This window comes from Chiloscyllium punctatum, chromosome 22 (assembly GCF_047496795.1).
Source record: "Chiloscyllium punctatum isolate Juve2018m chromosome 22, sChiPun1.3, whole genome shotgun sequence".
In the NCBI taxonomy this organism is placed as follows: Eukaryota; Metazoa; Chordata; class Chondrichthyes; order Orectolobiformes; family Hemiscylliidae; genus Chiloscyllium; species Chiloscyllium punctatum.
In genome coordinates this window covers 60009731-60027655 of record NC_092760.1, presented here as the reverse complement: position 1 = coordinate 60027655, position 17925 = coordinate 60009731, and the positions used below count along the sequence as shown (strand labels likewise).

At 41.0% G+C, this 17925-nt stretch overlaps 1 protein-coding gene across 1 annotated transcript in view; it reads left to right on the top strand.

The window, feature by feature from the left end:
- The window catches only part of LOC140493696 (malignant fibrous histiocytoma-amplified sequence 1), a 38602-nt gene extending 23409 nt beyond the window's left edge, over positions 1-15193 (top strand). Inside the window, exons 8-11 of the mRNA XM_072592437.1 lie at positions 7524-7686; positions 11569-11684; positions 12304-12401; positions 13359-15193. Of these exons, the coding sequence (XP_072448538.1) occupies positions 7524-7686; positions 11569-11684; positions 12304-12401; positions 13359-13370 (389 nt within the window). The 3' untranslated portion in view covers positions 13371-15193. The remainder of the gene's footprint in view (positions 1-7523; positions 7687-11568; positions 11685-12303; positions 12402-13358) is intronic.
- Positions 15194-17925: the final 2732 nt, after the last annotated feature.

The window sequence follows — 17925 nt, the reverse complement described above, 5'->3', positions numbered from 1 at the left end:
TATACCAATGAATAGGATCATGGCTGATCTGATTACTTCGCATTACAGTCTATCTCAGAAAACCTTTCATCCTCAAGTTTATCAAGAATCTATCTATCTCTATCTTAAAAATACTCAAATGACTTTGTTTCAAGTGTCTTTTGAGGAAGAGATTTTCAAAGACTCTGAAAGAAAAAAAACTTCATCTCTGCCTTAAATTGAGAACTCCTTTTTTTTCTAAAAGGACTGTGACTCCTAATTCTGGACTCCCTATAACAGTAAACATCCTTTCCACATCCACCTGTCCAGGCCCTGTAAGATATGATATGTTTCAATTAGGTGGTCTCTTAATCCTTTAAACTGCAGTGGATAAAAGCCCTGGCTCTCCAATGTTTCCTCATATTACAACCTGCCCAGTCCAGATACTTAATCAAGTAAACCTTCTTTGAACAGCTTGCAACACATTTACACCCTCACCTTTTCTTAAATAAGGAGACCAATACTGGACACAGTACTCCAGCTGTGGTTTCACCAATGACCTGTATGAACCATTGCCTCTATACTTTTGTATTCAATTCTCCTCATGATAAATGATCATCTAGAGTCGAAAGGGATGGTGCTAGAAAAGCACAGCAGGTTAGTCAGCATCCGAGGAGCAGGAGAGTTGACATTTAAGGCATAGTTCCTCTGTCTCCATAGCACATGAGTGAAAGAACTCAAATGAATTGATAAAAAAACATGATTTTCTTTTCATATAACTATTTGACTCTGTCTAATTACTTTGAACTTTTCTAAATGCCCTATTATAAGATCTTTAATAGTAGCTTCTAACATTTTCCCTCTGACAGATATTAAGCTAATTTCCTGATGAAGAGCTTACGCCCAAAATGTTGACTCTCCTGCTCCTCAGGTGCTGCCTAATCTGCTGTGATTTTCTAGTGCCACCCTTTTCGATTATGATACTCTAGCATCTACACTCCTCATTTTCTTCTAAATGAAAACTCAGTAAATATTTTCTAAGTACTTGCTGTACCTGCGTACTAATCTTTTGTTACTCACGCACTCAGGCACTGAAAATCCCTCTTCACCTCAGAACTCTGCAATCTCTCACCGTAAAGATGATATGTTTCTTTTTTATTCTTCCTATCAAAATAAACAATACACATTTTCCTACATTGTCCACTGGACAGATTTTTGTCCACATGGGTAAACTACCAGTAGCCTTTTCTAAATGTTTTATGTCACATTCAGAACTTCCTTTTCTACCTATCTTTGTGTCATCAGCAAATTTAGAATCCATAACTTCCATCCCTTCATCCAATTCATTTATATAGATTGTAAAGATTCAGAGCCCAGCACTGATACCTGTGGCATAACACCCTTTAGATCTTTGCAGCCAGTAAATGACTCAGTTTATTCCCAATCTCTGTTTTCTTCCTTTTTAGACAATCCTCTGTATCAATATGTTAACTTGTACGTTATAAGCTTTTATTTTCTACAATAAACTTTGATGTGGCTCTTTATGAAATGTCTTCCAGAAATCTAAGTACAATATATTCACCAGTTCCCCTTTCTTCATAGCATGTGATATGTCCTGAAAGAACTCAAGTGAATTGATTTTTAAAAATCATGATTTTCTTTTCATAAAACAATATTGACTCTGCCTAATTACTTTGAACTTTTCTAAATGCCCTATTATATGATCTTTAATAGTAGCTTCTAATATTTTCTGACTGACAGATATTAAGCTAATTGGTTTGTAGTTTTCAACTTCTTGTCTCCCTCTTTGGTTGAATAAAGGAGTTGCATCGGCTATTTTCCAGTCTAATGGAAACTTCCCAACATCTTTGGAATTTTGTAAAATTAGAACCAACCCATTAATCATCTCCATAACCACATCATTTAAAATACTATGATGAAATCCTTCAGAATTTAAAGACTTGTCAGATTGCAGCTCCAAAAATTTGTTCACTACCATTTCTCTGATGATTGTAATTTTCTTGTGTTCTTGCTCCCTTCCATTTCCTAACTTAGAGCTATTTCTAGGATATTATTTGTTCCTTGTGTCATGACGATTGATGCAAAACACCTAGGAGAGAGTGAGGACTGCAGATGCTGGAGATCACTGTCAAAAAGTGTGGCGCTGGAAAAGCACAGCCAGTCAGGCATCAACCGAGAAGCAAGAGAGTCGATATTTCAGGCAGAAACATTCCTGATGAAGGGCTTTTGCCCGAAACATCAACTCTCCTGCTCCTCGGATGCTGGCTGACCTGCTGTGCTTTTCCAGTGCCACCCTTTTTGACTCTGATGCAAAATAACTGTCCATTTCATCTCCCCTCTCCATATTTTCCATTTTTAATTCCTATCACTCACTTTCGATAGGACCAATGCTTCCATTTTAAGAAGAAATCTGGAGAAACCTTTACAATCTATTCTAAATGTCAAGTTAGTTTTCTCTTGTGCTCTAATTTTCCATCCTTTTTAAAGTTTTAGTCATTTTTTTGCTTTTTATTAATATATTTTGTCCAATCATCTATCCTTTCACCCATCTTTGTGCATTTTCTTTTAAGCTTTTTCTTTAAGTTTGATAATGCCTTTGAGTTGTTCTAGTGAAGCGTGGCTGGTGGGTCCATTGTAGGGATTCTTTCCTTTCTCATTATAGCTCCTCTATTGTGTTTGTTCTAAAATAACTGCTTAAATGTCTGCCACTGCAAATCTATTGACCTATCCCTTCATCTAATTTGCCAGTTGACTTCAGCAAGCTCACTTTCAAGCAATCATAATTGCCCTTTTAAAAATTAACATATTAATCTTGAATCCACTCTTCTTCAAATTGGAAGAAAAACTCAATCATGTTACGTTATATCTAGGAGCACCTTCACAATGATGTGATTAACTCACCAAAGCTCACTGTACAATACCAGGCCCAGAATGCTCTGCTCTCTGGTTGGCTGTAGAATGTACTCTTCTGAGAATCTACCCTGTTAACATTCTGTGTGCCCTTCGTCTAGGCTGTCTTTGTTCATCACTTTTTTTTCTAGTCTACACATAGATGAAAACCCCTCATTGCTAAACCTTTCGGACAATCTTCCAACGAGTGTTTTCTTTATATTCTATCCTACTATACTGTTAGGACTGTACGTCAATCCCACCAAGAGACTTCTTGTCATTAGCATTTCTCATTTTTACCCAAGCATTTCTTATCTTTATCCTGGGAAAAGTGACGGCTGCAGATGCTGGAGATCAGAGCTGACAGTGTGGTGCTGGAAAAGCACAGCAGGTCAGGCAACACCTGAGGAGCAAGAGAATCGACGTTCCGGGCGTAAGCCAAGGGCTTTTCCAGCACCACAGTCTCAACAGCTTCTAGTTATTTATTTCCACTTGCACAATGATTTAATCTGGTTTGTTTCAAATGTTATTTGCATATCGATACAGAGCCTTTAGGTTTGACCTTCCTCATCTTTGTAACTTCTCGCCTCCTTTGTTAATTTATTCTCAAAGTTGTACTTCCCATTCCTTCCTGTCACAGCTCGTTTATCATTTCCCATATTCATACAATTCTCTCGTGCCTTGCATCCATTATTTTAGTTTTTACATTTTCCCAAATGTTATCCCATGTCTCCAGTATTTGTTTTAACATCCTCACTGTTTCCCTAGTTATGTATGACTCACTGGATCACTGGTCCCAGCACCATTAGGTATCGACCATCCAAAAGGCACATCTCTTATGTTCCGCAGTCCTCATGCCAGTGACCCATGAACTGGAAGCCACTTCTACCATGACAATGTTTCAGCATGCGATTTATTTATATTATCTGATTTTCCAGATGCCAATTTTTACATGGTTTAAGTAATAATCTAGAGGTTATTAATTTTGATGTTCTTATTCTTACCTTGATGCCGAGCTCCTCTTAATGACTATGCAAACATTCTTGCTTTGTCTTGTTTATGTTATTGACATCGATGTGGACCTTAATGACTGGATCCTCTCCCTCTCACTGCAGGTTTCTCTCCAGCAGATTTCCCAAACCCTAGCACTAGCCAGGCAATGGACCTTCTAGACTGTCACTCTCTGCTGCAGAGAACAGTGACCATTCCCCCTCACTATACTGTCCCCTACAAATATAACATTCCTCCCATTCGATTGGCTTTGTCTACAACCGTCAGGGTAGCTTGTACATCCTGCAGCTCTCCCTCTCATCCAAACAAGCTGAAAGAACTTCAATCCTATTGGACAACTGCAACAATTTAAGCTCTTGCACCACTGCCCTCAGGATCCACTGATCTGTGTCAGTCACAGTCATAATCTTGTTTCCCTGACCGGTGACCAAATCAGAAGAATCTAGCCTAAGGGTGTAGCCGCCTCCTGCAATAAAGTGTCCAGGTAACTTACCCCTTCCCGATATGTTGAGGTGCCTGTGGTTGAATGTCCGGCTCATAACCTCTTAGCCAAAACTGCTGCTGACATGTTTGACTTGGACCACATTGGCATTTGGGAAGACCCACATTCTGTAGTTGCAGCACACCACTTGCTCTGCCATGTTTATTGTGTCTGAATTCAGTAATTAGCTATTAATTAATTATTAAGTAAATTAATGTCTCTTCTCCCTACCATTTGCTGTACTAACTTTAAAAAATACATTTTCCTCCATTTCATCACCATCCCTAACAGTAGTTACTTCCCATCCAATCAGCTCACACATTTTTGTGATGTCTCTGTTCGATTTTCTTTTAGCCTTTTCCCAACCCTGTGTAAGTTCTGTTGGCCCACCCCTTTCAGGTCCTGTCCCCAAAGGCCTGGGGTGTAGGCCACCTTCCCTGGGCAAGCTTTATTGTTATCCCTGCTCTGTGCATCTCCTGCAGGATTGTCTCTGCCCACTCCTCTCTTTGAGGGTATGTCATGTGGGCTGCACTTACTGACATGTCTTTATCCCACTCCGGTATCACGATGTATCTGCTATAGATCTGTCTCTGTCCGTTTTTCTTCCAAAGGAAGAGGTGATAAACTACAAGGTAAGATGACACAACTCACTATATTTTTGAAGGTTGAAAGGTGATTTAATCAAAACTTTCAAGGTATTAAAATAATAAGGAGGTGCCATTGTTGGACTAGGGTGGGCACAGTTAAAAAAAAAGGTATTAAAAGGAACAGAAAGAGAAAAGGAACTATTTCTGGTGGTTTTGGAGCCTAACACTAGGGGGCATAGTTTAAAAGTTAGAACCAGAATTTTCACAAAGGAAACACATTCAAACACAAAAGTTGATAGAATTTATATCTCTTCTCGAAAAGTCAGTCGATGCGAATCAATTGTACATTTTAAATTGATAGATGTTTATTAGCCAAATGTATTAAGTGATATGGGGCAAATATAGGGACAGGAAGTTGGATTGCAGATTGATTGTAATCCGGTTGGATGGTGGAACAGGATGGAGGGACTAAATGGCCTTGACCCATCCCTATTTTCATAATCAGAGACAGAAGTGGAAATACAGAGAGTGAGTCAGACACACAGGGAGAGGAAGAGACAGAGAAAAAACAAGAGGATTACAACCTGATATAGGGAGTGTCAGAAAGACTGAGAAAGCAAATGACAGACCAGAAATTGACAGACACACAGAGAAACTGAAATAGAACATTTTATGTCTCTTCAGAGAGACAGAGACACAGAGCAAGAGACACAGAATAATTGAGAAAGAAAGGTGTATTTGAAAACAACAGAGAAAGAGAAGAGAGCTATTGAAAAACAAGGAGATTGTGCGAGAGAGAGAGGAAGACAGGCAAAGCGATAAATGTGGGGACTTTCTCTTTATAGACAAGGAAACTGATGGGCAGCAAAAGAGGGGAGTTGATTTTCAAGTACTGACAAGCTCTTACAAAACCAAAATACTGCAGTTGTTGGAAATCTGAAATAAAAACAGAAAATGCTGGAAGTCCAACATGTATGGACACACATACATCACACGCATTGGTACAGGATGACTCTTATACCTCTTAGCCTACTTTCTTAACCACTCATTCACCTTTAAGGCTGCGTCACATCTTCAGGTTGTCTCACTGAAGTGGTTCTCTGGAGACGCCGTTGAAGAAGGTGCAAAAAGCACAATGAGTTGGGCTCTAGGTTGCCCCTTTTATCTCCCTCTGCATCTTCTTGAAGATTCTCTTGCCTGTATCCAATACCATAATAGGACAGGAAGGTCCAGTGAGACAATTAATTTCCATATTTGAGAGATTACAGAATATGGTTTTGAATCTTCAACTGTCAACTGATGAGGGCAGAGTGATAGAGGTGATCTATATGGACTCCAGTAAGGCGTTTGACAAGGTGCCCCATGGGACACTGGTTAGCAAGGTTAGATCTCATGGAATACAGGGAGAACTAGCCATTTGGATACAGATCTGGCTTGAAAACAGAGGGTGTTGGTGGAGGGTTCTTTTTCAGATTGGAGACCTGTGACCAGTGGAGTGCCACAAGGATCAGTGCTGGATCCTCTACTTTTCATCATTTATATAAATAATTTGGATGTGAGCTTAAAAGGTTTAGTTATTAAGCTTGCAGATGACACCAAAATTGGAGGTGTAGTGGACAGTGACAATGGTTACCTCAGATTACAACAGGATCTTGATCAGATGGGCCAATGGGCTGAGGAGTGGCAAATGGAGTTTAATTTAGATAAATGCGAGGTGCTGCATTTTGGGAAAGTAAATCTGAGCAGGACTTATACATTTAATGGTAAGGTCCTAGGGAGTGTTGCTGAACAAAGGCACCTTGGAGTGCAGGTTCATAGTTCCTTGAAAGTGGAGTCGCAGGTAGATAGGATTGTGAAGAAGATGTTTGATATGCTTTCCTGTTTTAATCGTAGTAATGAGTACAAGAGTTGGGAGGTTATGTTGCAGTGGTTAGGCCATTTTTGGAATATTGCATGCAATTCTGGTCTCCTTCCTATCGGAAAGATGTTGTGAAACTCGAAAGGGTTCAGAATAAATTTACAAGGATGTTGACAGCATTGGAGGATTTTAGCTATAGGGAGAGGTTGAAAAGGTTAGGGCTGTTTTCCCTGGAGCATTGGAGGCTGAGGGGTGACCTTATAGAGGTTATAAAATCATGAGGGGCATGGATAGGATAAATAGACAAGGTCTTTTTCCTGAGGTGGGGGGGAGTGAGGGCATAGGTTTAGGGTGAGAGGGGAAAGGTATAAAAGAGATCCAAGGGGCAACCTTTTCACGCAGAGGGTGGTACGTGTATGGAATGAGCTGCCAGAGGAAGTGGTGGAGGCTGGTATAATTGTAACATTTAAAAGGCATCTGGATGAGCATATGAATAGGAAGGGTTTAGAGGGATATGGGCTGGGTGCTGGCAGGTGGGATTAGATTGGGTTGGGATATCTGGTTGGCATGGATGGGTTGGACCAAAGGGTCTGTTTCCGTGCTGTACATTTCTATGACTCTATGACTCAACAGGTTTGCATGGACTCGGGAAAAGTTAACATTTCAGGTCAGTGGCCTGCTGTCAGAACTCACCTTATCCCATGTGTTACTATTTCAGATTTTGAAGGGCGATGGTGCCTGATTATGATGGCCATTCAGAAAGTGAAGAAAGTGTTAGAAGATTGGCCAGGTCTCCATTATTCATTGAAAACACCGTGCAGGAACCCTTCCTGCAGGCATTACTTTGACTGGCCAGATTTAGATGAGAAAGACAGAGACATGTAAGTTTTCATCTCAGATCATCCATTCAAATTAAAATTTTAGTTGGGCTGATTCCAAAAGCTGGTAAGTTGGTCCTTAGAATGTTTTATCAGGTGGGAGAATGCAGGACAGATTCTAACATGAAATGGTTCAAAGAAACCGTGAAGACTGCAGATCCGTGAACAAGAGAGTTGTAGCTGGGAGAAATACAAAGTTGGATTGACACCATATAGTGTATTTCCCAGGCATGGGATTGCTCAGATTAGCTGTGGGGCTTTCGCAGCACAGTACGTGCTGGTATTTATAGAGCAAAAGTAGATTTCTGGAGACAGAGATTACAATAACAATGAAAGTTGAAGCAAGCCTTCATACTTCCCTGGTTTAGTCTCAATTGGAGTCTCATTTGAATTTTCTAATTTCTAAATTCTAAGTGAGAATTTCTTAGAAATTAGGAGAGCAGAACTCAGATCCATTTTCAACAAGAAAAACATACAACTTAATTTGAAACTCTGATCTTGAATTCCATGCTTCATAGAATAGGTGGCATAGGTGGCACTGCTGCCTCACAGTGCCAGGGACCTGGGTTTGATTCTCCCCATATCTGTGTGGGTTTCCTCCCACAGTCCAAAGATGTGCAGGTTAGGTGAATTAGCCATACAAAATTGCCCAGAGCATTCAGGGATGTGTGGGTTAGATGCACTAGTCAGGAGAAATGTAAAGTAATACGGTAGGGGAATGGGTCTGGGTGGGATACCCTGCAGTGGATCGGTGTGAACTTGTTGGGCCAAATGGCCTGTTTCCACACTGGGGTAGAGACAGGTGAACATTGCTGGCATTTATGGATGCTCCTAGGCTATCCAGGGAATTCTAGATCTAAACCATCTGCACTGATCTTGCTTTCTTTGGTTTCCTCCACTGTACCATTGAAGCTCATCATAAACCCAAAGCACAGCTCCTCTGTCCATGTGATGGTAGAGTAATGATTACATTACTGGACTAGTAATCCGGAAACAAAAACAGATGTTGCTGAGAAAGCTCACTTGGTCTGGCAGTATCTGTGAAGAGAAATCAAAGTTAATATTTCGAGCCTGGTGACCTTTCCTGAGAACTGGACCGGAAACATTAAGTTTGCCTTTTCTTCACACATGCTGCCAGACTAAGTGAGCTTTTCCAGCAACTTCTGTTTTTTGTTTCTGATTGACAGCATCTGCAGTTCTTTTGGTTTTAATTTAACAACCCAGAACACCAGGTAATCATCTGGAAGCAAGGGTCTATTCCTACCCAGTAGCTGTGGGCATTTAAAACCAATTAATTAAATCTGGAATAAAAAAATCTAGTATCAGTAATAGTGACCATAAAACCATGGGATTGTAATAAAAATAGAACTGTTACCTAACGTCCTGTAGGGGGAAACAAAATTGCTTTTTTTAACCAGGTCTGGCAGCAAAAGGTATGAGAGAAGAGGTCTGACAAAGTGTTAAAACAGGCTAAGGTCTCGTGGCGTTGGAATGAGAGACTGTCATGGATAGAGGATTGGTTAATGGACATTAAGCAAAGATTGGGGTTAAACAGGGCATTTGTGAGTTTGCAAACTGTGACTAGTGGTGTGCAGTAAGGATCAATATATCTAATATTCATCATTTATATTAATGACTTAGACAAAGAAGCCAACAGTAATATATGCACGTTAGTTTATGATGCAAGTAGGTAGGATTGTATTCGGTTAGGGGACAAAATTGTGGAGGTGCCGGTGTTGGACTGGGGTGGACAAGGTCAAAAATCACACAACACTAGGTGTGGAAGGAGCACCAAAAGCTTGTAGTTTCAGATAAACTTGTTCGACTCTAACCTGACAGGGGACAAAGGTATGAGTTGGTTAAATGAGTGGACAACAATGGAGTACAATGTGGGATGTGGGAGCTTATCCACTTTAGTAAGAAGAATAAAAAAGTAGAATTTTTTTAAAAAGCATGGCACTTGTAAATGTTTAAGTTCCGAGAGACCTGGGTGTTCTCATACAGGAGCAGAGAAAGCTAGCAATTAGGAAACCGAATGATATGTTGATCTTTATTGAAGTGGGAGTACCAGAGTATAGGAATCTTAATGCAATTGTACATGGCTCCTCGAGGACTTATGCAGTTTTGGTTTCCATTTTTAAGGAAGGATATTCTTTCATTGAAGTTGGTACAGCAAGTATTCATTAGGTTGGTCCCTGGGATGAGAGGGTTGACCTCAGATGGGAAATTGAGTAAATTGGACCTATATTCTTTGGAATTCAGAAGAATGAGAGAGTTGGGGTTTGACAGGTTAGACACAGAGGTTACCTGGGAGGCTGATCTTTTACAACTCAGATGGAAAGAAATATTTTCACTCAAAGTGATCTGAATCTTTGGAATTCTCTACCCCAAAGGATAGTGGATGCTCCATTGCTGAGTATATTTAAGGCTGAGATAGGCAGATCTTGGTCTCTCAGGAAATCCAGATGAAGGCTAGAGTGAGTAAGTGGAGTTAAATGTGCATGTTCAGGTGTGGAGCTGTCATGAGATGCCCTCTGGATTAGACCCTCTTCTATTTCTGACATTGTCTCTCGCCTACCCTTCTCTAATTCTAATCTATTTGAATATCACTCATTTTTATTTTCCTGGATAAAGTGAGGAGTTCAAAATGTTAATCAGTCTATTGTCCCTCCAGATGTTGCCGGACCTACTGAGTGTTGCTGATTAGAGTGGTGCTGGAAAAGCATAGCAGGTCAGGCAGCATCCGAGGAGCAGGAAAATCGACATTTCGGGCAAAAGCATCTGAGGCTTTGGTTGGGTTTGATTGCAAAGTGTTTGTACTTGACAAATAAGATTTGAATTCCTTGATTATTAATGCCAGGCACTTATCTAGTAATCTCTGAGGCTGAACTGGACTGTTCATAATCTCTGTATTTGGCCATGAGATGAGCTTCTTGATCATGTATTTGTGCCATCACAAAGATTATTGCTTTCCACCTTTGTAGCTTTACTTGATTCCCACTTGCATTACCTCATCTGTTGCTAAAGCACTTATAAAGGTTTTTGTGACCTATAAATGTGACCATTTCACTGCACTCTGGACTGGTCTACCTTATGTATACTTAAGATAATCCCAAAATTTTGTTATCTCACACCAAATCCCATTTTCGAATATCCTGTGCTCATCAAAATATGTTGGCTTCTGGTCAATCAGGACATAACTTTGAAATTTTCAAACTTGTTTTCAAACCCTTCTATGGCTTCAACTCTCTCATGTCTAACTCTAATATCCTCTGTTACTAAAGCTTTCCAAGGTCTCTCTGCTCTTCAAATTCTAGGCTCTTACAAATCTCCAATTTCAATTTCTGTCTCTTTCTGTCCCTTAAAGGTGCTCCATAGAAACTACATCTTTTGTTCATCTGTCCTAATATCTCCACAGGAGGCATTTGGTCTCTGTTATTGTGTGATTTCATGCCACAGTATGAATTTGGATTCTTTACAGGCCGGTCAAGGAGAATGCAAAATCAAGAACTGTTTTTTGGACTTAGATTTTGAAGTAACTGTTTAGTTTACATTCACACTGAATACTGATAAATACGGTCATCTTAGATGTACCAGGCTCTGACTTAGTTATATTGGAGATTGACTAATTCATGTTCTTTATGTTCATGTCCATGTGCTCTTCGTATTTCTTCCAGACAGTTTCACTTTGGAGTGTCTTGTATAATGTTCCTTCTAGTCTCTCTAAAGACTAACATGTTTTATGTCTGCCCACATCATCGCAAGGTTACTCCAGGGTCCCAATCCCCTTATACAGCAGTCTCAAATTTTGTGTGTTAGGGCACATCATTGGCTAAATTACTCCTTTAAAAGCACCGTATGAATTGACTTCGTTGCTGTTAACAGTGAGCAGTTCTGGGAGGAGAAGATAAAGACATGTGAGAACTGTGGTGAAGATTTCCCGGCCAACCTCTTGTTCTGTACAGGGCAAAGCTCGCAGGGTTCAAATGGGACAAGTAAAGGTTAGTAATATTCTTCCAGGGTTCTTAAGTGCTGCAAAATGTACATGGTCTGTTTTACCTCTTGGCACATTGTTTTGTTATGTCGTATAGCACTGATGATCTCAGAATGTCTCAAGTGCCTTTGCAACAATTTAAATCCAGTTACTTTAAAAATGGTCCAGTGTTGTAACGTACGCAATTGCACTGGCCAACCTGCACACCATAAAACTGCAGAAATAGCAAAACAACTCAGGTAATTACACATTACAAAAGAAAGTTGTTGGACACATTGTTTCTGTACTCGTTCATTGAAGGAACAACCCAATTCTTCCTGCAGCCCGCTTTTTCCACATAGTAATTGTTTTTCTAAGTGTCCCGATAATCTGTTTAAGGTTGAGGTATAAAGGTATAAATAATGGTAAGTATTGTAAGATACTGGCAGCCTGTGCAGTTTGGTTAGAGGATGGTAGGTGTGTTTGAACTAATGAATGTATAGTTTAATGGGGCAGGAGTCGGGGTGGGGGAGGGTGGGGGGTGGGTGTAGAGTTATTTTGGATGAATCAAAATAAGTTGGGTATGCACATTCTAACTCGATTGTCTTCCGATTCTTGGGATAAAGTTAATTCCTTTGATTTTACAGCTGCAGACAGCTTTGTGAATCAACAGACTATCCAAAACACTTATAACGTAACTGGAAATTATGTCAGTGGCTCCTGCTCAGTGAATATAAACGAACAGGTAAATCTATGAGTTTGGTTGTGAGAGAACTCTGTAGAATAAAATGCTGGAATGTTTCAATGGAACTAGACTGCTCACTCCTGTTATTACAAATCCGTATCTCACAGCTGATCCATGAATGTCCATGCCTGTTAGAGAACTGCACAATTAGTACTGACAGAAATCTTCACGTTTTCTAATGCTTACTCTCCCACACTAAGCCAGTTAAACCAAACCTAATGGTGCTTAATTGGTTCATGTGATTTTGCACTGGTCACTATCTCAGCATCGGCTTAAACCCACTTACAATGAATAAATGAGCATCTCTGCAAAAATATAGATGTGTCATTAAGAATGTCACAAGTTAGGTTAACACTATTTACAGATAATCATTGTCTTCTACCCCTGGTCACCTTTCCAGCATTGACATAATGCCATATCTACTACTGCATATTATGGTGGTCTGTTTGATATGAGATGTCTGTGCTTGAGGGTGATGTGCTGATTGAGGACCTTGGATGAGAATTCATCAAAGGCCATAGAGGACAAGTCACTTGGTGAATGAACTTGAACGTGCACCACTCTGATACCGACATTAATCTGCAGCAGTTTGTGGCCGAGTGGTATTCAACTTTCCATAATCAGCCTCTCTTCAAGTAAGATCGAGACAACCAAATCCATGTTGTAGGAAGAAATGGAAAATCTTTCACATCCATCTCAGCTGGATTGAAACATGGAATCACATGAAAAGATTGAGCTCATTGTGTCAGAATCATGCAAGACCTTGGAAAGGTCACTGCAATTTTTAAGTGTGATACAGGGTCCAAATGGAACAGAAAACATGTACTTGATGTACCATTTTACCGGCTGTAAATATATTACCTACTGGTATAATGTTAACGATCTACTTTAGGAAATATTTGTATTAATTTGCAAATTAAGAAGTTTGCAACCTAATGGAATATTTTATTTTTGCAGGAATTCCATTAATAGTCTTAACCATTCCAAGTGAAAGTGACGGCAACATTTCTGGAATTGAAAATGAAGAACTGATTGATTTGGAGAAACCAAGCACATTTTCCTTAACCCCTAATCCATATGTGAGCAGCATTCAGTGACACTATTCTCCTCCCATGCTGTTCAATCTGGACCTGCCTGTTCCCTGCTGAATCACAGGGAGCCCACTTTGCTTGGTCAGTCTATGTTATGCAGGTTAGTGTCCTGCGCATTTGGTCCTGTGAAATGATTCAGGGAAGATTCAACACTAGGATGAGGAGGAGACAATTGAGCATATTCAATTCTTTTGTAACCCTTCATTTGTCCAAAAAGTTTTAATTAGATAACAGCATAGAATCCCTACAGTGTGGAAACAAGCCCTTCGACCCAACACGTCCACACCGACCCTCCGAAGTGTAACCCACCCAGACCCATTCCCTAACCCTATATTTACCCCAACTAATGCACCTAACCTATAGGTCCCTGGATACTATGGGCAAATTTAGCATGGTCAATCCACCTAATCTGCAGATCTTTGGACTGTGAGAGGAAACCAGAGCACCCAGAGGAAACCTACACAGACACAAGGAGAATGTGCAAACTCCACACCGACAGTCGCCTGAGGCTGGAATCAAACCCTGGTCCCTGGCACTGTGAGGCAGCAGTACTAACCACTGAGCCACCGTACCAACCCATGATCTTTGCAACCATTCCAATATATATTTTTGAGGCTGCTCATCTTATTTTCCATCCCCTCAGCACGTGAAGCAGGTTGCATGGAAGCATAACTAAGAAGCCTACACCAGAACATTTATGACATATCTTTTGGAGGTTACATTAAACACACTATATAAGGAGTAGTTGATGTTGTAGCCTCTACACTCGGAGAGGTGAGAGTGCTAGAAAGTGGTGATTGCTATATTGTTTTCTTCCTAGTACTCCCCTTGACTCACAATCCAACTGACAACTTCCACTGTAGTTGGTTGCTGTTCTCAGCAGTGTGATTACACAACTGAGGAGCCATGTGATCAGAATATTGTGTTTCTCTTATGCGACTATGAGGGTGAGATTCATTGCCTTAACCCCTACTTTCTCTGTAATTTCTTCCTTTCAACTCTCATGAGATCTGAGCTCCTCTAATACTGACCTCTTCAGCCTCCCTGACTTTAATCACTTCACGTTTGTTGGCTATGCTTTCAGCTACCTGGGACCCAAGCTCCTTTCCTAAACCTCAACACCTCTCTACCTCTGGCTCTTGGTTCAAAATATTTCTTAGAAATTACTACTTTGACCAAGCTTTCAGCCAGCTCCTCTAATATCACCTGGCGTAGCTTGAATGTATATTTTGCATTATAATATTTCTAAAGCATCTTGAAACACTTTATGGTTAAATACACTATGTAAACACATTTTGCTTTTGTGCAATAAGTCCAAAGTGAATGATAGTGATTATGCAGGGTATCATGCTATCTCCTGAGATGTATTGCATCCTCATTGTTAGAATTGGACTCTGTTTCAGTAAACCTACTAATTCAATGTCAGCTTGATTGGATTAAGTTGATCGTATATTTCTGTACCACTGATTCATTTTTGACTGTTACCTAATGAAGTAACTTTTATGTGAACAATGATAACACTCGGACTGTGTCAGCAGGAATCTTTGGCCTGGGCCATAGGGTCAGTCCCCACTCAGTGGAAAATTACTGAGCATTGGAAAATTGTTTCATTAACAAGTGTTTCTGCTCATAAAATGCCTCTTCAGTTTTGTGAAAACAAAAGAGAGGAAATCCTCAATAAAGAAATTACTTTTCTCCCCACTGAGCTCTGATTTGTGACGTCTGTTAGTTGTTGGATGGTGAGGTAATGGAAGGGTTAATGTTTGGAGAATGGGAATTAGTTGCTTCCGTAACGTGAAATGCTAACACAATAACAGTAACCTTCCCCTGTAACTGGAAAAGATGCAAAACCTGTCAGTACATCACCCCCCTCACCTCCATCCAGGGCCCCAAACAGTCCTTCCAGGTGAGACAGAGGTTCACCTGCCTCTCTTCCTGATGGGGTCTTCTCTACATCAGGGAGAGCGAACGTAAACCTGGAAACAGTTCACTGAGCATCTCAGCCAGGACTGCAGGGGCTGACCGGACTTTCCAGTCACCGCCCATTTCAATTCCCCTCACCACTCCCTTTCCAACATGCCCATTCTTGGCCTCCTCCATTGCCACAATGAACCACAATGCAAATTGAAGGAACAACACCTCAGCATCCGCCTGGCAGCCTTCATCCCGAAGGACTCAACATTGAGTTCTACAATTTCAAAGAACCTCCCTTCCCTTTCCTTGACTCCCTTCCCAGACCCTCTCCCTCCATTCCACTTCTCCCAGCCACCTATCGGATTCATTTCTCCCATTGACCAATCAGGACGTACCCTCTACCTGTCTTCACCTAGCCCCACTTCACCACCTTCCCCCCGCCTCCCCCTTTATCTGCAGCTCCCCTATACACACTCCCAGTCCTGAACAAGGGTTACACTTGAAACGTTGACTTCTCCACCTCCTGATGCTACCTGGCTTGCTGTGTTCTTCCAGCCTCCTGCTTAACACAATAAAAATAGCAGAATGGTTGGGTCTAGGTTAAAACCAAACCATAAAATGTATCATCGGTAGTCACAGGTGAGGTGCTGCAAGACTGGAGGTTGGCTAACATGGTGCCACTGTTTAAGAAAGGTAGTAAGGACAAGCCAGGGAACTATAGACCAGTGAGCTTGATGTCAGTGGTGGGCAAGTTGTTGAAGGGAATCCTGAGGGACAGGCTGTACATGTATTTGGAAAGGCAAGGACTGAGTAGGGATAGTCAACATGGCTTTGTGCGTGGGAAATCATGTCTCACAAACTTGATTGAATGTTTTGAAGAAGTAAAAAAAGGATTAATGAGGGCAGAGCAGTGGACGTGATCAATATGGACTTCAGTAAGGCGTTCAAAAAGGTTCCCCATGCGAGATTGATGAGCAAAGTTAGATCTCACGGAATACAGGGAGAACTAGTCATTTGGATACAGAACTGGCTCAAAGGTAGAAGACAGAGGGAGGTGGAGGGTTGTTATTCAGACTGGAGGACTGTGACCAGTGGAGTGCCACAAGGATTAGTGCTGGGTCCACTACGTTTTGTCATTTATATAAATGATTTGAATGTGAGCATAAGAGGGAAAGTTATTAGTTTGCAGATGACACCAAAATTGGGGGTGTAGTGGACAGTGAAGAGGGTTACCTCAGATTACAACAGGATCTTGACCAGATGGGCCAATGGGCTGAGAAGTGGCAGATGGAGTTTAATTTGGATAAATGTGAGATGCTGCATTTTGAGAAAGCAAATCTTATCAGGACTTATACACTTAATGGTAAGGTCCTAGGGAGTGTTGCTGAACAGAGACCTTGGAATGCAGGTTCATAGCTCCTTGAAAGTGGAGTCGCAGGTTGATAGGAAAGTGAAGAAGGCATTTGGTATGCTTTCCTTTATTGGTCAGAGTATTAAGTACAGGAGTTGGGAGGTCATGTTGCGGCTGTACAGGACATTGGTCAGGTCACTTTTGGAATATTGCGTGCAATTCTGGTCTCCTTTCTATCAGAAGGATGTTGCCAAACTTGAAAGGGTTCAGAAAAGATTGACAAGGATGTTGCCAGGGTTGGAGGATTTGAGCTATAGGGAGAGGTTGAATAGGCTGGGGCTGTTTTCCCTGGACCATCGGAGGCTGAGTAGTGACCTTATAGAGGTTTATAAAATCATGAGGGGCATGGGTAGAATAAATAGATGAGGTATTTTTCCTGGAGTGGGGGAGTCCTGAACTAGAGGGCATAGGTTTAGGGTGAGAGGGGAAAGATATAAGAGAGACCTCAGGGGCAACTTTTTCACTCAGCGGGTTGTACATGTATGGAATGAGCTGCCAGAGGAAGTGGTGGAGGCTGGTACAATTGCAACATTTAAAAGGCATCTGGATGGGTATATGAATAGGAAGGGTTTGGAGGGATATGGGCTGGGTGCTGGTAGGTGGGACTAGATTGAGTTGATTTATCTGGTCGGCGAGGACGGGTTGGACCAAAGGGTCTGTTTTCATGCTGTACATCTCTATGACTCAATATCAGCTTCCATTTGAACAATGTATAGAGTCAGCAGTTCCTGTGTCAAAGACCTTTGTCTTTTTTAGTGAATCAAATGTCTGCTGTTCTATCTGCACATCATCATTCTATCACAGCCCTGATGGACAAACAGTCTTTTCTACCCTCTCCAACATTTTAACTGCAAGTAAGCTGAAATATTGGAAAGGACTGGAAGAAAATCTGTAGTTCTTAATATCTCTTTGCTGCTGGTCAGGGTTGCATTGTGTTCTGGAGATCAGTGGATATCATGATCTACAACACTTTGAGAATGTTTATATCCTGGAAGGGTACTGCACAGAAGCAAGTTATTCCCCCATCGAGCTTGTGATGGAGTCGGCTGCTGGTTGATCTTCTTGAATGTCTTGTAGCCTGTCACAATGGAAGGCCTTGCTCTGAGCC